This window comes from Sardina pilchardus, chromosome 4 (genome assembly GCF_963854185.1).
Source record: "Sardina pilchardus chromosome 4, fSarPil1.1, whole genome shotgun sequence".
In the NCBI taxonomy this organism is placed as follows: Eukaryota; Metazoa; Chordata; class Actinopteri; order Clupeiformes; family Clupeidae; genus Sardina; species Sardina pilchardus.
In genome coordinates, this window is record NC_084997.1 from 7,916,743 (window position 1) to 7,937,899 (window position 21,157).

At 42.3% G+C, this 21,157-nt stretch overlaps 1 protein-coding gene and 1 long non-coding RNA gene across 3 annotated transcripts; one reads left to right on the forward strand and one right to left on the reverse strand.

The window, feature by feature from the left end:
- Positions 1–12: 12 nt before the first annotated feature.
- Positions 13–13,888, forward strand: LOC134078216 (uncharacterized). The gene is made up of 5 exons (XR_009938829.1): positions 13–256; positions 1,543–1,683; positions 9,871–10,291; positions 10,391–10,520; positions 11,003–13,888. It is a non-coding gene; the product is annotated as an uncharacterized LOC134078216 (long non-coding RNA).
- Positions 13,889–14,015: 127 nt separating this feature from the next.
- dhrs9 (dehydrogenase/reductase (SDR family) member 9) lies at positions 14,016–19,147 on the reverse strand. 2 transcript variants are annotated; one of them, XM_062533972.1, is made up of 5 exons: positions 19,092–19,147; positions 17,613–17,927; positions 15,198–15,456; positions 14,914–15,077; positions 14,016–14,787 (listed from the first exon to the last, which is right to left on the reverse strand). In XM_062533972.1, exons 2-5 carry the CDS (start codon positions 17,923–17,925, stop codon positions 14,564–14,566), a joined length of 960 nt encoding a protein of 319 aa, XP_062389956.1. In that variant the 5' UTR covers positions 17,926–17,927; positions 19,092–19,147; the 3' UTR covers positions 14,016–14,563. The 2 variants fall into 2 exon arrangements, with proteins under 2 accessions (XP_062389956.1, XP_062389955.1); XM_062533971.1 differs by lacking the exon at positions 19,092–19,147 and adding an exon at positions 18,666–18,822.
- Between the last annotated feature and the right edge of the window lie 2,010 nt (positions 19,148–21,157).

Here is a 21,157-nt window from a genome sequence, read left to right on the forward strand (position 1 = left end):
TGCAATGGCGAAGTGTCAAAGGTCTGAATACAGGCACACAGGTAAACATGTTGGTGGCCATTGTGTAATGATCTTCATGAACCCTGTACTCGGTCAGAGAGCTCTGCATACCAGAGCTATGGACTTCGCTGTTACACAGGACAGTTCTCCACAAGTTGAAAACAATTGACTGGCAATTTGATTAACAGGGATCCCACGAGTCATGGAACTTTTGGAATATCATGGAATTTTGGAAAGTCTATTCCAGTCATGGAAAGTGAGGGAAATTTTGGAGGGGAAATAAGTGAAGTTAAATAACTTGAATAAGTCTTCAATTCTACTTAATAACAACACATACTGCAGATGTATTAGCCCCTATAGTATGTTGATTAGGCTCTACTGTGGTGTGTGTGAAGTAAGAAAATTAAGTATCAAGCAGACAAAGGCAGTTTCAGAGATTATAAAGCATGGTAAGGCATTTATTAGCTAACAAACAGTTCAAGACTACGGCCGGAGACCCAGCTCTGCACACCGCTTAGGGCAATGGCATATACTGGGCCTCACGATAAGTGTGTTCTCTCTGCATTTAAAGGCCTTGCCTCCTCTTGATTGAATCAAGAAGAAAGGCCTCATCAACAATGATCAGTCACACGGTCACAAGGTTGCATCATCAACATATGTTCAAAAGGTCACATGGTTAGTTGGTTGACAAGTTTTGGCGTGAACAGAAGCTGATGTTCATGTTTAAAGTAAATTATAAAATATTTCTACTACATGTGGAATATTGAGGCATTTTGGATTAAATCCAATGACCTGTTTGCTGATGATCTGATAAAAATGCCCTTTCCTTCTGATCTTCTGTCTTGTCTCTGCTTGTATCTGCACAGTTGGCTCTCCATAGTAGCACATTAACAGATTTTCTCTTCCTCCTCTCCTACATTTTAGTTATGTTTCCGTGGCTCTGCTTAACCTGCCAAAACAGCACTGGTTGAAACCATTGGTTTATAGCTGGATAGCTAATATGCAAGTTAGTCACGCTGGTCAGGGTGTTTAGTTTCCCCGCGTGTTTTCTACGTTTGCAACTTTAAATGCAGACAAAATATGTTTCATAATCCATTAGTACCGTAGGTGCAAACAAAGTGTTAATGATCTAACTAGTGTTTGCCTAATGTTATATTATTGCACTAGTAGAAGATAGGCTTAGACAACCTGTGACGTTCTGGTTTTTTTTTTGGTTTTTTTTGTTTTAAAAAGGTGTGTTCTAACGTTAGATTAGCCATCTTGCCATAAGTTCTCTAAGTAGTTTTGGGCACCTCGATTGACAGTGATAACAAATTTAGCAGAGAATTACAAATTAGAAATTAAGCATAGGCTACTAATGAATGACAACGCCAAAGTCAAAAGTAGAGCCACAAACATAGCACAACATATTTTTTGTATTGTTCCTCAGTTGAGTAACCTTGCCCTTAGCCCTGGTTTTTCCTTTACTTGGCCGACATCTATTTTGTAGATTGTTGTTTGGATAAAGGTGTACATATTGTGAAGTATTTTGTTGTACTGTAGGACGTACCGAACACAAAATGACTCTTGAGCAGTTCATCAAATGCGCCAACTGCACCTGGCTGACATGCATGGGATGCCGTACTTGTCGAGAACAATGTCGTATGTATGGATGGTGTTCTTCTTGGGTCCAGCTGCAAGGAGGTATGGCTGCTTGCTCTCCTGTATGGCATCCAGATGTTCTTGTACACTGTTTCCAGTCTGTGAATGAATCTATTCAAATTAATGCAGGGCTTAAAATGCCATATCAGATGATGAAAAAGACATTCAGAACATCCAATGTTTGTATGACAATATCAATAGTAGCCTATGATTTCAAGAGTGTTGATGAGTGTAGCCTAAATAGTGTAAATCTGGATAATGTAGTGTGATTTCAGAATGTTAAAGGTTGCATTTTGAAAAAAAGAGTAAAAGGTCCGCACACTTGCTCTCACTTAGTTTACTTTATTTAAGACAAGTTATGTTTCGAGGCGCATGGCTCTTCTTCAGACTTACATTGGCATTTTGTGCATAAACTCTATTAGGAGGTGTATAAACTCTATTTCTGAAGGAAGTGGGTAAACAGTGTTAACTTGCGTTTAGCTTAAATGACAAATTATTACTTTGAGAACATCTCAATACAATAGGCCTACAGGCAAGTGTAGAAAATATTTTGACCAACACCAATATTGTTCAATTACATTGTTTGAATGCTAGAAAGAAACAATGCAACAGAGGGCAACACTCTGACGTGGGCCTAATCTAAAAGGCGGCACATATGCATAGCTGATGGCGACAAGAATCATTCACCAACCTTTAGAAACATGACAACATGATTCTCTGCCATGGATGCAGACATCTTCCCGGGTCTTTTGCAGCCTTGTGCAACGGGTGGAATCAGGTGGAGTAAGAGAAGTATCCCTGCAAGTTCATGATCCCATGCTATATGAAAAAGAGGCACAAGGATGTGATTAGCAGCTTAGTCAAACTTCATACATTTTCCAACTGAGAGAAAATCTTTCAATTGTTTTAAAATATCTCACCTGTGTCATTTTCTTCATCATCATTCCCCATACTCTCTGCTGCATCAATCAGCTCCTGAAGAGCACGTAATGATTTCCTCGGCAGCGGTTCCCATGACATCAACGGCTAACCGCTCCATGGGAGCTCCGACTGTGTATTGCTGTAGCGGAGCGTGCAAGCACTGTGAGGAGCCTGCGAATAAATCGCCTTGATCTCCGGATCGAGCGTTGATATGTCATTCCACGGCGGCCGCTGGCCAGCTTCGATCCATGCCCACACTCTGCTGAGCATGGAATCCTCCGACTGCGGCTTCCGAATCTCCTCCCTCGACATCATGTCCATCTGCAATACTGCGTCGTAGAGCCGGGTTGTGGCGCGCTGTCCATCTCGCCGGCGGGCTGCTGGCTATCGCTGTTTCTCTCGTCTCAGGCTGCTGATGAGTGCTGTCTCTCTCGCTGATAGATAAGGACACAAGGAGACCATTGAAACTTAAAGCAATATTCCAGAGGGAAAGCAGCATTCTAGAGTCTATTTGAGCATGGGAACGTGTCAAACCTTTTTTTGTTCAAAAGTGTTTTTAAATGCATAGCAGCATTTCCTAGTTTGACAGATGGAAGCATTCACAATGAACATGTAGTTAGATGCATTTTAAGTCGCAATTTTAAACCACTAACAAGGCTCAATATAGCATCATACCTCATAAGTAGCCTAGTATTAAGAGAGTCCCTACAAACAAAAATTAAGCGTCAGAAACAGTGTACACAAAGTTTGTTTATGCAAGTAATGTTTATGAAGACTTGTTATCATGATATGATGAAATGGCCCCTAGAAAGCTTCTTTCCAGGAATATTGCTTTAAGATGGTATAAAGGTAAATTAGATCTGACATACTCATTACAAGGACATCTCACATACAGTAGATCAATTGTCTATGCTGTATTATTTATTCTTTAAAAATCAATTACCTTAGATGACCTGGAGACAGTCTGTGATGAAGTGGGAGATGCAGATGTGGCTGAAGGAGGAGAACCTTTCCAGGCAGCCATGGTGTGATAGTCTTAGGAGGTGTAATTGAATCCATTATTTTCTTCATGATAGGAGTCCGGGCACATCTAGTTGCAGAACAAAACAGGAACAGAACAGTTCCTGTTCCAGTCATCACTCCTCAAGCTAGCCTAAAGTATAGTCACAAAACTTCAGTCATTTAGACAAAATATGTATCTGTGTGGTTGTCTAATGGCTCAATATGAATTGACCCCCTACTTTAACTCCACCGGTGTCTTTTCTAAGGTCATGATTATCATCTGAATGAGGCTGGCCATGTCCATATCTTAAGGACATTTTCTGCAGGGTCTGACTCACCTTTGACTTCTCGTTGTCAAAACAAATAGCAATACTTACGTACCCATAATGTACAACTGAATTATCAGCATCATTTACATGACCACTGGAAAATATGTTTATTACATACTATAAGATAAAAGTCACCTTAACTTTTTTGGCTCAGTCTCAATATCAATTTGAATCACCCCTATGGTCAGCTGTGGTCTTTCCACCTCTTCCAGCAGAGAGTTGATATTACATGTGTTTTCAAGGCAATTAGCTAGAGAAGAGTTTTTCAAACACCATAGTTAATTTCAAACAACTAACTACTTAGTCTATTCATACCAAAAGAACATTGCTTATGATTGGATGCTAATCAATGCCTTTGAAGTGAGTGTTAATTAATTAAATAGGAAAATTTAGGACAAACTTAGGCTACCACTAACAAAAAGCACTCCTTAGTGAGGCCACCCTCCCTTTGGCTTCTTTCCCTGGCGCCACTCAATAAAGGTTGAGTAGGGGGAAATGGATTTCCATCGTGGTCCATTTTGGAATCATCAACTTTCACACATCACTGAACTTCCCTGAATCCTCCCCTTCAATCCACTGTAACCTACCACAGCAAACTTCCTCTCCATATTCTGAAAAGATAATTCACTTACTTCTGGTTGATGCAATCCTTGGATCCTCTGGCTGACGTGGCGACGGAGGACCACACTGGCACGGCATCAGTGCTTCATTCAAAAGCTTAGCAAGATCTCGTAGAGTTTTGCGAGATTTGGACACGCTTATCCGCTGTAGTTGTTCCTTCGGGCTATGAACAGAGGTGTCAAAAGTATTCACATTCATTACTCAAGTAGAAGTACAGATACTAGGGTTTCAAACGACTTCTGTAGAAGTGGAAGTATCAACTCAAACTTTCTACTTAAGCAAAAGTATAAAAGTACTGGTTGTAAAACTACTTAAAGTATAAAAGTAAAAATAATGTAAGGGAAAAAATGCCATTAAGGACAAAGGTTTAGGCCACGCCACAGGGGCCGATAGTGCACTACCCCACTAGCCCACCCGATAATGACTATAATGATATATTAAAATGTTAAAGGGATAATCCGGAGTGATCAAGTGAGATCAATTTTTCGGACTATTGGGAGTACATACGTTGAGTTGACACCAAAATCATGTCATTCGGATGTATTTTGAGAAAGTTCGAGTGCACCGTTTTAAGTGAACCGGGCATGTCCTTTCGCCGCTACAAAACGCTATTTTTATACCTCTTCTACTGTTCCAAACAACACTACACTTATGTGGTAGTGAGTAGAGTAGAGTAGAGTAGAGTATCCCCACGTCTTTATGTGGTCGGATAGAGAGTCCAGAATGAATTTAATCGAGTCCGTACCTTTCCGGAAATGTTATTAAAATGTTGTTAAAGCGTTGCTAGCTGCAGCAGCGACATTTCCGGAAAGGTATTGACTCGATTAAATTCATTCTGGACTCTCTATCCGACCACATAAAGACGTGGGGATACTTCGGTTTGGCTTTAGGGACCCTCTACTGAGTCTACTCACTACCACGTACAGTAAGTGTAGTGTTGTTTGGAACAGTAGAAGAGGTATAAAAATAGCGTTTTGTAGCGGCGAAAGGACATGCCCGGTTCACTTCCAGGCTGACGAGTTTTGGCTAAAAACGGTGAACTCGAACTTTCTCAAAATACATCCGAATGACATCATTTTGGTGTCAACTCAACGTATGTACTCCCAATAGTCCGAAAAATTGATCTAAAGTGCATTTCACTCCGAATTATCCCTTTAATGTTGAAAAATGTGGGATGCACTAGCCACCTGTTTCAGCCGTACGTATATACTGTATGGCCATTGAACATGAACGCATTCTAGCAACAATGCAGATACAATATGTGTACTAGCCTGATCATAAACATGTCTTAGTTGCTTAAGTAGGCTATTAATGGTGCAAAAAGTCCAATTTCAGAGGCATGTTATCAATAACCTTTATTAGAATGTACATTCAAGCTTAGCTGCCTACAGGAATTTGTGAGGGCAACAGATGTAAGATAACAAAACTGGCCAACAAAATTGTTATACCCAGGGCAGGCTTAGTGGCTATTCCCTTGTATGGTTGTCTATTATGCAGTATACAGTGCTGTCAAAATTCATGATTAATCCAGGTGCTTAATCAAGAAAAAAAGAACCTTCAGTGGATGACTTCCTTTTGAGGGCTGCTGAAGTAAGTTGCGTGTAGCCTACCTCTCTAGACAAGTCGGCTGTTTCTCCTGTGGGGAAAAATGAATGCACAGGCACAGATTGAGTTTCATATTATTTTTCTAAAACCACAAACTCAGACTATCTAGGTCTAGGACTTCCACTGTATTAAATGTCATGCTTGAAGTGCATGAATGAAGGTCAGACTATTTATGTGGCCGTTTTTTAAGAAGATAAACCTTGAATGTATATCAATCAGATTATAGTCAAACTGAAAAGGTTTGGGATTAGGCCTATGTCCCCAGTTTTGGTCTCGGGCGCCTGGTCACCTAGTACCCTAGCCTACACTATCAACTAGACTATATCTTTACAGAATTAACTTACAAATATCGCATACAGCAGTATAAGCTCAGATAACTTTTGGCTAAAGTTGAATTTCAAATCCCACAGTCCCCACCAACAATATATTTCCGCTAGCAAGCAACCAATGACATGTCTTAACATGTAATCTACTGTATCTAGTCATTGCAAGTGTTCCATTAGTAGTCTACGTTAACAGGTTACTACTGTGTCAATAATCAACTGATAATAACAAACTCTCAATTGACCTCATATGCTTTGTCAAATTAGACGGCGAGTTTTTGAAAGTCATTAGCAGGTAACCTAGTGCGCAGAACTTGCAGCAGTGCATCCGAAATTACTGTACTAGATTTAGCATCCAACCATATCGAAGTTCTTCCAGGGATGAGGGATGTACCTACACTAGTTAGCTGCAGGTGGTGTGATGGATCACGTACAAACCAAATAGCGTGTCAGAATGGTAGGCTATATGTTTCACCCAACCACATTAAAATTCACTCTATTCGGATTGCGCGATTTATTTGGATAGGTTTTTTTTTTCAACGATGACAAGCCAAAATGAAATAGGAAAGGAGGCTATTGGACCCGAGTAAAGTAGGCCTATAGATACCCAACATTTATGTAAGGTTACAAAGTATTTGTAGCCTAACTCGTTACTTGACACTGCTGGCTATGAATGATAACGCCAAAGACTAGGCAATAAGCTAGCCTGTTTCTTTTAAAAGACAAATTATGAAACTAAAACTGTGGCTGAGGAAGAATGTTCCTAAAGCAGATGTCAGTCATGTATTAGCTCTGGAATTGCCACAGTTAAGTAGCCTACGGGTGGGAGCGATCAGAGGAACCATATCTGATTTAATGTGCCATTCGCAGTTTCACTTACCGGCCGTGTGCACAGTGCATGGCTTAATATTTGAGACAAGCTGTTAACGGGAGGATCAACCAGGCAGCTTGCTGGATAGCTGGATAGCTGGCCCGTCCCCGGCCCGCGCTGGGGCCTTCGTTGCCTTTGGATTGGCCTCCGGAGAGGTTGCCTCATGCGGTAGCACGCAGCGTGGGTAGCATGTTGCCACACGTCCGTGTGTGTGGACCTGAGGACCGGGGGATGCGTCCGATCACCCGCCCGACGACGGCCTCCTGTGGGACTGCTGAGTCAGACGGGGCGGCTGAATCTCGCAACCTTTCGGCGCTGGGAGCGGAGGCTCCGTGGAGCCCCATGTGCCCCCGGCCTGGAGGCTGACGCGCTGGGACGGGGAGGGGGGTCCCGATCCGCTGGACGGTCGGGGTGTTTCCCCAGACGCGTCTATATCGGCTAGAGAGAGAGACACCGAGGCTGGGCGAAGCGAGCTGGAACGTACGCTTCCCTGGAGCTCAGAAATGGTCCCCTTTTTTAAGTGCACCTCATTAACGCGCCGGCACCCCACCGGGGGGCGGGGGGGGTTAGGTACCCTCCAGGCCAAGGGGCCCTGCCAGAGAAGTGTCCGAAGCCGTCGGACGTTTTTCGCGGAGCTCCCCTGGTTTCGATTCTGGAGCCTGCCACTTGCCCAGCCTATATAATTAAATAAATAGGGAAATTCTCTCTGCCCATGATGAACCTAGGGACTTAGTCTCTGGAGCGAATTTTGTCCCTAGGTATACCATGGGTAGAGGCTAAGTCCCTTATTTATTTAATTATATAGCCTGGGCAAGTGGCAGGCTCCCCATAGGCCAACCCAAAGGCAACAAAGGCCCCAGCGTGCGCTGGGGACGGGCCAGCTATCCAGCAGATGCCTGGTTGATCCTGCCAGTAACATATGCTTGTCTCAAAGATTAAGACATGCAGGTCTAAGTGCACAAGGCCGGTACAGTGAAACTGCGAATGGCTCATTAAATCAGATATGGTTTCTTTGATCGCTCCCACCCGTACTTGGATAACTGTGGCAATTCCAGAGCTAATACATGCAAGCGAGCGCTGACTGGGCCCCTTCACGGGGGCCTGCGGATGCGTGCATTTATCAGATCCAAACACCCATCCGGGGGCCTCGTGCTTTGGTGACTCTAGATAACCCCGGGCCGCTCGCGCGCCCTTGGTGGTGACGATTTGTCTTTCGAATATCTGCCCTATCAACTTTCGATGGTACTTTCGGCACCTACCATGGTGACCACGGGTAACGAGGAATCAGGGTTCGATTCCGGAGAGGGAGCCTGAGAAATGGCTATCACATCCAAGGAAGGCAGCAGGCGCGCAAATTACCCATTTCCGAATTCCGACACAGTGAGGTAGTGACGAAAAATAACAATACAGGTCTCTTTCGAGCCCCTGTAATTGGAATGAGCGTATCCTAAACCCATGGGTGAGGACCCATTGCAGGGCAAGTCTGGAGCCAGCAGCTGTGGTAATTCCAGCTCCAATAGCGTATATTAAAGTTACTGCAGTTAAAAGCAATTTTCTCTCGCTTCTGGTGCCACGCGGTGCGCGAGCCGCCGCGACCCGCTCCGGGGACAGTGGCAGGTGGGGAGTTTGACTGGTGCAGTATACCTGTCAAACTGTAACGCAGGTGTCCTAAGGCAAGCTCGTGAGGGCAGAAACCGCCCATGGAGCAGAAGGGCAAAAGCTCGCTTGATCTTGAATTTCAGTATGAATACGGACTGTGAAAGCTGGTGAACACAGGTTAGCTCGAGGTGGGCACGGTGACCGGTGGTTAAGGGTGCTTGTCCAGAGTTGGGCGTGGTGAGGTCCAGGGCAGTGTGGGCTGATCCCCTCTGCCCGGGGTAGGCCTGGCGGTGTGGCCCTGGAGGTTTGGCCTGAGTAGGGAAGTCCTGTGCCAGGCAGGCTGTGAGGCAGCGGAAGTCCCCCTGGAGGTCCAGAGGATCAAGACCTATTTATTTATTCCTTGGTGCGCCATGGGTGACAGAGAAAAAAGAAATACTACAGAAACTTAGTCCAAGCCACTTGAGCCGGAGGGGAAAAGACCCGAAAAAGGGGAAAATAGGCTCAGAAACGCTCTAAAAGCAGAAAACTGCAAGGTGGGGTCTGGGGGCGTCCACCCAGGCCGGCTCCCGCCTAGCAAACAACGCCAAACTTGCCATTGCAAGACACTAGTTTGAAAGCAATTGGAGGAACGGTTTGAGATACAGTACATGCGAATGACAGACAGACAGACAGACATTCCTGTTATAGATAGATGACATTATAGTAGACGTTGTAAACTTTAAAACACTGTGGTCAGAGTAATGCTATGAGGGGTTACATTTATGTGCTAGATCCTCAAAAATTGTCATTGTGAATGTTTCCATCTGTCAAACTAGAAAATGCTGCTATGCATTTAAAAACACTTTTGAACAAAAAAAAGTTTGACATATTATTTCCATGCTCAAATAGACTCTAGAATGCTTTCCCTCTGGAATATCTCTTTAAGTTTCATTTCTCCCCTTGTGTCCTTCTCTATCAGCGAGAGACAGCACCAACGAGAGAAACAGCGATAGCCCGCCGGCGAGAGGGACAGTGCGCCACAACCCGGCTCTACGACGCAGTATCGCAGAGCGGTCGCCGATGTCACGATGGACGTGATGTCGAGGGAGGAGATTCGGAAGGCGCAGTCGGAGGACGCCATGCTCAGCAGAGTGTGGGCATGGATGGATTGAAGCTGGCCAGCGCTCCATCCAGAGAGCAAGGCGATTCATTCGCAGGCCTTTCACAGTGCTCGCACGCTCCGCTACAGCAATACACAGTCGGAGCTCCCATGGAGCGGTTAGCCACTGATGTCATGGGAACCGCTGCCGGTCACAGAAAGGGGAAATCAGTAGGTGCTCTTCAGGAGCTGATTGATGCAACAGAGAGTATGGGGAATGATGATGAAGAAAATGACACAGGTGAGATACTTTAAAACAATTGAAAGATTTTCTCTCAGTTAGAAAATGTATGAAGTTTGACTAAGCTGCTAATCACATCCTTGTGCCTCTTTTTCATAGAGCATGGGATCATGAACTTGCAGGGATACTTCTCTTACTCCACCTGATTCCACCGGTTGCACAAGGCCGCAAAAGACCCGGGAAGATGTCTGCAACCATGGCAGAGAATCATGTTGTCATGTTCTTAAAGGTTGGTGAATGATTCTTGTCGCCATCAGTTCTGCATATGTTCCGCCTTTTAGATTAGGCCTGGCCCACGTCAGAGTGTTGCCCTCTGTTGCGTTGTTTCTTTCTAGCATTCAAACAATGTAATTGTTGTTGGTCAAAATATTTTCTCCACTTGCCTACCAGTGTATGGTGCTTGTATTGAGATCTTCTCAAAGTAATGCCGACGCATAATTTGTCATTTAAGCTAAACGCTGTATACCCACTTCTCAAATTTCAGAAATAGAGTTTATACACCTCCTAATAGAGTTTATGCACATGCACAAAATGCAACCTTTAACATTCTGAAATCACACTACATTATCCAGATTTACACTCTGTAGGCTACACTCATCAACACTCTTGAATCATACTATTGATATTGTCATACAAACATTCTGAATGTCTTTTTCATCATCTGATATGGCACTTTAAGCCCTGCATTAATGTGAAAAAATTCATTCACAGTCTGGAAACAGTGAACAAGAACATCTGGATGCCATACAGGAGAGCAAGCAGCCATACCTCCTTGCAGCTGGACCCAAGAAGAACACCATCTATGCACAGTACATTGTTCTCGACAAGTACGCCATCCCATGCATGTCAGCCAGTGCAGTTGGCGACTTTGATGAACTGCTCAAGAGTCATTTGGTGTTCGGTACGTACCGTCCTACAACAAAGTACTTCACAATATGTACACCTTTATCCACGAAATAGACGTGCAGACAGTTGTTTGTGCTGTTAATCAGCAATATTCTGATGACAATCGGCCAACTGATTTGGCTACATGCCCTAGTACAAGTTCCTGTGACTTTATTACAAAACACTCAGCTTTTGATTTATGTGGGTCTGCTGTGGCGCAGTTACAGATGGCAGGTGTGGGTCAATGTGTTGTAAATTCATTTGTCAATACAATGGAAGAAGCTGTCCATGAAATTCAAGCGCAAGTAATGGAGCTTGCTTTTAAATGTCTTTTATCTTTATTCTTCACTTGATCAGGCCACAGCAACCACCACCAGCTAATTCTCTTGCAACAGATGTGACATATTTCATGGAAAGTTTAAAGGCCACTGAGTCTGTTTGGCCAATTGTATTTTGTAGGCGTGAGTCTGTATTAAGAGTTTAGAAAAAGTATCTGAAGTATGGGTAAGCGCTTGTTAGCGATTGAAAAAAACTGTAATGATGAAGTTAAACCGGGTACAAGGCCATAGAAGACTGGGAGGGACACGCCCACGGAAACGCAACGAGTCGCCTGCGTCTTCTACGTGGAGCCACTGATCAGGGAATGCCAGCCCCCCCCCCTTCCCCCCAACACACACACACACACACACACACACACACAAACACACACACACCAGCACCATCAGCAGAGATTGCAACAAGTGCATGTGAAGTCTAACCAGGACGTCGAGGACGCAGGTGAGGGATTGAGGGATTCATTTATAGCATCATCATGAACTACCACTGGCCAGAGGCGCCACCCGTACATCCCTTGGCGCGTTTGGTTCAGTCCAACCATGATGCAGGAATGGAAAACTGGAAAATGGACTCAATTTTCATTATTTATATTTTACAAACTTTACTATTTACAAACTTCATTATTTACCGTTTCATAAACCACACTCGAAAGTTAAAAATAGCACCAATTGTCCATTTGACAGTAGTCTGACAAATGGATAATGAAAGTTTTGAACCCATTTTTCATTTTTCATGTGAATTCTGCAAATAGAACAAAGCACTGCAAAGCGTTACACGGACCCCTGACAACCACATGGCTCACTGCATGTAGTCCACTTTTACAATAACATGATAATAATTTTCATGCCATGTTGATTTCATTGTCACCTTTCCAGGCGATTTAGTTTGAGTGACGAATGGGCCGGATAATGTTTTTGTTGTTTTTTTTGGTTGAATTTGATTAAGTAGTTTTTATAGTTCAGTCTTTGGAAATTGTATCCTCACAGTAAACCGTTAACAGCATAGCTTTAATTCAGACCCAAATATGGAAATCAAATCATCACCTTTCACTGTTTATTCACAAGGTTGTCTCCGCCTTCGACTGAACATGGACTTTTCAGGAATTCTCAGAAATACTTCTATGAGTTTAAAGCGTTTCTACACTGAACAAAATTAGAAACCCCCATTGTACTGACTAGGATGAGGACATGCCATACAAAGTAGAATAGCACACTAGTGGTAAGCTACTCGTACCACAGTTTGAGAACCACTGGCCTAGCCTAGGCTACTACATGGTCTACTGTTTCTGGCTCTGGCAATATTCGCAGTTTCCATTAACATGTTTTTTCATTAATTTTTGTTTTTTACTTTCTTTTTTGAAAGATTTTGATTGTTTGGTTTATAAAACAGTGTAGAATAGTCAGTGACTCCTGTTGCACATTCCAGTCCAGTGGTGGTGGTATTGCACAAGAAATAGTGACCAACCACCAATAAAACAAGAAGAATAAGAAGAATAACGTTCCATCACACAACACAATGCCACAGCTGTGGCAAGTTTCGAGGGGGTGTGCAATTGGCATGCTGCCTGCAGGAATGTCCACCAGAGTTGTTGCCCGCAAATTGAATGTTCATTCCTCTATCATAAGCCGTCTCCAAAGGCATTTCAGAGAATTTGGCAGTACATCCAACTGGCCTCATAACTGCAGACCACTTGTAACGACACCAGGCCATGACCTCCACATCCATTATCTTCACCTCTAAGATTGTCTGAGACCAGCCACCCGAATAGTTGCTGCTACAATCGGTTTGCATCACCAAAGTATTTCTGCACAAACTCTCAGAAGCTCGTCTGACCCATTGTTGTGCCATTCATCAACTGCCATCAGATCATCACCTCATGTTGCAGCATGATGTTGCATGGCCCCATGTGGCAAGGATCTACACAATATCAGGAAGCTGAACACATCCCAGTTCTTGCACGGACAGCATGCTCACAGGACAGGTCACTTATTGAACATGTTTGGGATGCTCTGGATTGGCCTATACAACAGCGTGTTCTTGGTCCTGCCAATATCCAGTAACTCCAACAGTCGGGGGAGGAGGAACAAAAAAAAAATACTAAGAGCAAAGTAGACATTTCTGATCAATTTTGAGCTACTAGACCATGTTTTCGTTCATCAACAGACTAAGACGGAAAAATATTACATTTGTTTTGAGATTAGAAATTGACTTCTTCCTGGGCACTATGTTTTGAATAATGTGTTTTCGGTGTATTGTTTACTGACTGCTTCATAGTAGATCCTTTTCATTGTATTGTGATGATGATTTGACAGCAGTGTTTGGTTTTAAATCTGTTTCAAGGCAGAAGTTTGATTTTACAAATAATGAGATTTTAAGGTTTAATTTAGGTTTAATTTTGACCCTTTTGAAACAAACTGCTTACACCCTGAATGTGAAAGCATGACTGATTGGAGGTGTCCATATGCAAATGGTCTTTGTTGTGTGATCACAAATGCATAGAACATGATTCAAAACGTTTTATTCTTACATGAAAAAAGACAGGTGAAATATCAATATTGTAACAAATGTTTTTGTACTAAGCAGTTGGTAAAAACAAAGTAAAACTACAGTAAATATTGACCTATTTTACATGTGCCCAGCACCACACTCCTTTCCCCAACTCAGTTGCACAGTTTTATGATCACAACATAACAGCTGCTCAAGTCACAGTGTAGCCATTTAGGCCTACTGTCACTTCCAATGTAACATCTACATAGTTTTAGAGTACAATTTCTAATATTTTAACAGATTTGCAGAAATATTTAACAGATATTTAACAGAAATATTAATATTTACAACACTAGTAGGCCTAACCTTAGAAATAGTCCATTAGTACTTCAGTCTTTTCTGGTTTCAGTTCTGCATTAGGCATAGCATGGTATTTATTACAGTACAACCTGCCATCCTTAACTGGAACTTGCACATAAAATGGTAGCTTTGCAAGACACAATAAGCACAGTTGTATAACTTGTTTTCTGGTCTAAGCGTAGTTATGCTGTGTGGCATAGGCAGTTATAGAAGTGAAACTTGAGGCTTCACCGCATCCTTAGCTAGTAAGAGGTCTGAGAGGCAGGTTGGCATGTAGGAGAGCGGCAGCCAGAAGAACTTGGCATCCCAGCCGGGCGAGTAGCGAGTTCGGGGATACACGGCTGTCACGGCATGCTCCATACTTCTTACCACTTTCATCAGGTCACCGTCCAGCATCTTCATAAACCTGGATTCCAAGACCACACCCACTGGCCGGGGAAGACAGAGGTCATTAGTTCACAATGGCTAAGCTTGTAGATAATGATAGCCAGTTTAGCCACCATGTTAATAACATTAACTACCACATACAGTATATTCAAATTAATTAGGGTTACCTCTATCCATGTAATCACTTCCATAGTCATCCTTAACATCTTGGGGTAATCTGTCCCATAGCGTGTGCAGGTTCTGTTTTATAATACTTGAGTCGGTCACATTTGTTTTAAAAAACCCAGGCTCAATACACAACACTTTCACTCCAAAAGGGGCCATATTTCTCCTGTGGATCAGACAAAAATGGTTAATCTTCAGTCAATCTACAGTTACTCTCACATGGTTGTGACTAGCAAATTGCTTAGCATTCAAGCCACTACAAAAAAAAAAAAGCCCTCCTATTTACCGAAGGCTGTCATTGAAGGCCTCCACTCCATACTTCGACAAACAGTATGGACCTCCGAATGGACTGATCCTGCCAAAGACACTGGCCACGTTGACAACACGGCCTTTGGCCTTCTTGATTAGAGGTAGAACGCTGAGGGTCACGGCGATGACACCGTACAGGTTGACCTCTAGCATGGGGCGGAAGTCATCGACAGTAAGCCAGTCATAAGGGGCAGAGGGAAGAGATATTCCAGCATTGTTCACCACAGCCCACAGACCTGTCAACGCAGCCAACAAGTTTAGGTTGGGATGGGCATGGATAATACAGGCCAAAACATTTATGTCAATAGCTGCACAACTTGTTAGAGGGAGTGTTACAGTTAAATCTGAAGGATGAGAACAGTGCTGCCTATGCAACAGTACCTGTACATGTCTAATTATGCGTAACAGAGACCAACCAAAAAGTGACATTTCTATTATTTTCAAACGCTCTACAGGCTGTGTATATAATGCAGTATCATAGTATTTACTTCACACCACTACTAGATACACACGGCACTCCTGGTATTTCATACTTGAAAGGGCTACTGACTATTTGGCTTCCACCCAATAAACCTGCCCAGACCAGTATCAACTTTTTAATGTGTGATCAATAGGTGACGTACAAAGAATAAACCAAACAGTAACACACAGTCACAGTGAGATGATTATCATTTGTTTGTAATGCTGACTTTCTGCAACATTACACATCAGGCTCTATGCATGACTCCATTTCAGATTTGCTTATACTGGCATACATACTTCCTGTTTACATTAAAATATTGGCAAATATGGCTTTTTTTCTATAGTAATTGTCTTCAGGACCTCGTCTCATGCCATGGTAATGTATATCAACTTTGTGAAAATGTTGTGTGCCACTCCCTCGAGCAAAAGGGAAAAGGGTTTAAAATGTTCTTACCCTTAATCAAGCTGTTACTGAACTGGTTAGATAACTTTAGCAATGTTGTTCAACTAACAATGGCATACTATATTAAAACTGACATCCCAGTAATCGTTCATTTTCTGTCATAGCCAACTGCTGACAGTGAAACAGGAAGTTCATGGCCCAGTAGGAAGGGAGACTAAGATGGAGCCGTGCATAGAGCCCAAGTCATTCTTTTAAACCTCAAGACAGGAATAGGAATAGCGTTATAATTATTTAGGGGAACTATGCAGTATTTTTTTTTTTTTTTAGATTAATTTACTTTAACTGAACAGTTTCAAAATGGTTGTATGTCTTTTTCGGGTTGAATGATCGCTGTCCCGCTTCCACCTAGCGCCTGTGGGTGGGAAAAGAGCCCTTGCAACTTTGGGCCGGGGGGCTGCTGCACTGACAAAAAGAGAGTAACAAATTGCTTTACACCACACACACACACACACACACACACACACACACACACACACACACACACACACACACACACACACACACACACACACACACACACACACACACACACACACACACACACACACACACACACACACACACACACACACACACACACACACACACACACACACACACACACACACACACACACACACACACAGTAGCAATGGAATTTCTCAGACTTTCATCATGGCAGAGCCAACGAAAAGAAGCAGAGAGCGAGTAAACCGTTGTCAAAGGACCAGGGAAAGAGGAAACGGCAGACTGACCGATTGAGGAGTGTCATAAAATATATGGGCCAACGCTAAAGCTGTAGGGGGAGCTATGCAGAGAAACCTGAACGTGAAAAAACAAGAAAAAAAATGGCCCAAACTGCATAATTTCATGCAAATCAGGGTAAGTGCTTGAGATTATCGCCATATATGTTTGTGTACCTCGTGTAATAACAATAATTCCATAACCAAGCCTAATTCATGTTAGCCCTACTCAGTCAGATGCAAGATTCTACAACAATGCACAATTGGCTTGTGGCAGTCACAAATGTGTCACATGTTGTACCCTGTATCCATAAAGGCCTTCATGTTATAAGATGTTGCCCAGCCCTGCCAGAGGCCAATGAATAACCAAGCTCATCTACAATTAGACACAAGAAAAACTAAACTATCAAACTTCTAGCTGTCTCGTTGATCCTTGTAGAAGCCAGTCCTGCTCTTTTCCTTTTTCGTCTGAGGAGTTTTCCGTAGAGTAGCAAGTCTACTCATACCTGCATTACAGCATAGTGTTGAAACGTCTACACTCTGTATTAGGGATCTTGATAAGACTTAGTCTTCCTGTTTATTCAGAGCACCTTCTTGCATCAGCTGGGTTCCAGAATGATCTAATCTCAGAACAAAACTCTTCTCCCGCCCCATTTCATTGTAACAGAACAGAATAGGGATAACATTTAGACGTCTGCTGATATCTTTCTTCTAGAAACACTTTATCAAGATGAACTGAACTTACCTTTCTCTCCAACCTGGGCTTTTATGCTGGCTGCTACCTTGTTGATGCTCTCAGTATTGCTAACATCCAGGGCCAGGGTTGTCAGTCTGTCTGAGGTTGCTTTCTTCAGGTCATCCTCTCCTTTCTCTGTGTAACAGCCTGCAATAACTCTGAAGCCCAGCTGGTCTAGATGCTTTGCTAGGAGGTTTCCAAAGCCTGTGTCACAGCCAGTAATGTAGACATACTTCATTGATGGATGAGCCACTCTTTTCCTTTCCCTGAACCAGCGGGCAAGAAACCCCAATGCCACCAGGACAGGAATATAGGAAAGCATCTCTGAAAAGAAAATGAGGATCACCTGTAAGCATGTGTAATTGAGCAAGGATACAGAACTAAATAAAAACTTGGTTCATAGCCTACTGGAGTCAGGCCTAAGGATTTGTTAATGTGAAGGGTAATCGGTTCAGGGGGTCAAAGTCCGTGGTATACCATTTCAATATGTCTGCCCTCTTCACTGAAGTTAAACTAACAGTATCGGTTTAATGTTGAATAAAAAAAATAGTTGTCATCAATTGATTAGTCTACTGTCAAAACAATCAGCAACAGCAAGACAATATCTATAACGTATCTGACAACTTTTGTAGTAGCCTACAATAGATTTTTGATCCTCGTCATCATATACTCCAACTTTCACTTAATTCTGACATTTCCCTTAATGCAGTAGCCTACAGTAGGTTACGTCAATCTATGACAAGTAGGCTTATCATATCAAATGTGTGTTTGCTCGGCAAACTTCAAGAAATCGACACGAGCCGTCACAGTGGATACAAGCAAAGAATGACGACTGACTTGTTTCTCTACATGTATGCAGCCTCAATACATGCAACTTACAGCACCAATGTAGCAAAATCACAATCATTTGGCTACTAAGTTGTTGTCAGTAGCCTAACTTGTTGAACGTTCTTTTTAGCAGATAAATGCAGCCTTTATGTTTCGCGTAGTTCATTAATATAATTGTCACTAACATGGATAAGTTAGCCTATATTTCAATCTTAAAATAAGGCGTTCACCTACCTGAACCACGAAGACCTAGGCAGACAATCTTTGTAATGCACTGCCTGTAAGATTTTAGGGCAAGTAAACTGAGCCTTCCGGTTGAGCCCACTACAGTATGCAAGCCAGCGCCGTATATATGCAAGCTATGCAGGTGCGCCATCTCGCGGTTAATAGGCCTACATGGCTAAAGGCGCTATCATATGATACTCATGGCTACTCATGTTAGATCACACTAAACAATAGACTGTTGTTAAAAGACTTTGAATAACATGTCAAGAAAATTGCCCTTTGAAAAACAGCGTAGGCTATTCAGAGATGTAGGCCTAGGCAACGATACACCATATCACACGGCCTGCAAGGCAAGCTTGTTCAGGTAGCACAATGCATAGGTCTACATAATTCAATGTGCTTCTGCTTCACATCAGTAAAATGCAGTCTATTTACCATAAAATAGCCAGCGTTGGAAAAGTCCAGTTCCAGAAAGTAAAAGTCCTCCCACATATCTGTGCCAACCATTCACTTAAACCAGCTGATTCTAATTAACACAACTCTTCAGCCAAGCAGCCTAGAGCAGCTGATTGACTCACCTGTGTTAAGTGCACATACATACTGTAGAACCAATACATGATTGGACATTTACTTTTAGAACCTGCAGTTTTCCACCTCTGAAAATAGCAATAACTAAAAGACTAATAAAAAAAAAAAATACTGTAGGCCTAGTCTTAATAGAATAATTAGTTAACACATGGTGAAATAATTCAAATGTGTGACTGTGATCCTTCAGTTAGCAGAGAGCATCTGACAACAGTTTGTTCTTAAGTCTAGATTTGACTTGGCTACGCCTGGGGCATTGTTGATGTCATCCAGAGCTGAACTGTGTAACAGCGAAAGCCCACCTTACACTGACAGACTTTGACAAGATTTGGGAAAGATTCTTGAAAGATTGTAGTTTTTTAACTAAAGCCCCTCATTCAAGCTTTACTCAAAATACCATAATCTTTTAAGAATCTTTCCCAAATCTTGTCAAAGTCTGTCAGTGTAAGGTAGGCTTAGTTGCTTCTACATGTTTAGTTCTAACAGCAGGTTATACCTAGGCTGGGTGAACCCTGCCTGAACTTCCAGGGAATTTGAATTTCACCCGGCAGCTCTGGCTGGAAACCAGCAGATCTTTTTCCTCTGTTCACTGCCAGAACCTTTGGCTCCAATCAGAAACGGCCATACTCTAGTAGGCACAAATTGGCCGGTGACGTGACGATAACGAAATCTAAGCGACGCAAAGTGCAGTAGAATCAAAGCGCAGCCTCGCCAGACTAATGTTGAAGATTGAGCTTAGTATGGTGAAAATCAGACTACTGTAGGTTATACCAACAAGTGTTTCTCCTGAGACCTGAGAGGTCTGAAAGGAGTGTACTGCGGAAGAATGATCTGTTACATTTAGTGATTTATATAAAAAAACAGTTGTGCATGATATTTTATATATTTTTTTAATATTTGATATTTTATACATTAAATGTCCATGCTAACATTTGACTAAACCATGAAATCTTTGAACTTAGTTGGCTCCGTTTCAATGACTATGACTAGATTGTCCTGTATTTTTTTACGACTAGTCATGATAAAGTAGGAGGCTGTTTGTCTGAAGTGGTCTGAGGTGATACTTAATAGCTGATAATAATGATGGTAAAAGTTCACATATGTCTGTAAGTTAGTGACTGAGCGGCCAATGACCCGCCAATACTATTTCTGACAGGACTCACAATAGGTGTGGTTGTTGTTTTTTGTTAAACACAATTACACAAAGTTCACAAATAAACAAAAATATTACAAAGTCCCAAAAGTATTCTCTGACACATACAGTAGACTATTAATATTTATAGTGCACACACTCACATACATGCACACACACACACACACACACACACACACACACACACACACACACACACACACACACACCACCACCAAAGATCAGATGGCCTCAACCAAATCCCCAAACTCTAATTGCTTAATGTTCAAGCAGTTCCTTGCAAGTAAATAGTTCCTATATAAAATATGTGCCTCTGATAAGAAATGTACCAGACTGATGGCCTCTCGGTCATTGAACTTACAGCACATCATTGATAATAATAAGCTGTTGTAAATGTCATGATGACGTAAATTTCACAGAGGGGTAAGTTAAAATGAGTGAACGCTTTACCATGGTACCTACCCTGCTTTTTATGACTGTAACTTCAACCTGAGACCAGAAAAGCAAAAACAACTTACAGAAAATAGTTTATGTTTATGATATTTGGCACATGCTTTTGTCCCAATGCGACTTGAGGTATGAATAAAACTCTATATTAGGCAATAATTATAGTAATAATAACAGCAATATCAATAATATAATGTCAATGTAAAATAACAAAAATAAAAATAACGAGTATATTTATGAGCCATAAATATTCAAACCATATCTCTGTAACGGAATGAATGAATTGCCAGGTGAACAGAGTCTTTAAACATTTCTT

Excerpts from the sequence above, each read along its gene's own strand:
- dhrs9 (XM_062533971.1), bottom strand. The coding sequence starts at position 18,807 with ATGGCGCACCTGCATAGCTTGCATATATACGGCGCTGGCTTGCATACT. Across the intron at positions 17,928-18,665 it reads CCTAGGTCTTCGTGGTTCAG|AGATGCTTTCCTATATTCCT; the intron begins GTAGGTGAACGC and ends TTTTCTTTTCAG. Across the intron at positions 15,078-15,197 it reads GCCTTCAATGACAGCCTTCG|GAGAAATATGGCCCCTTTTG; the intron begins GTAAATAGGAGG and ends TCTGATCCACAG.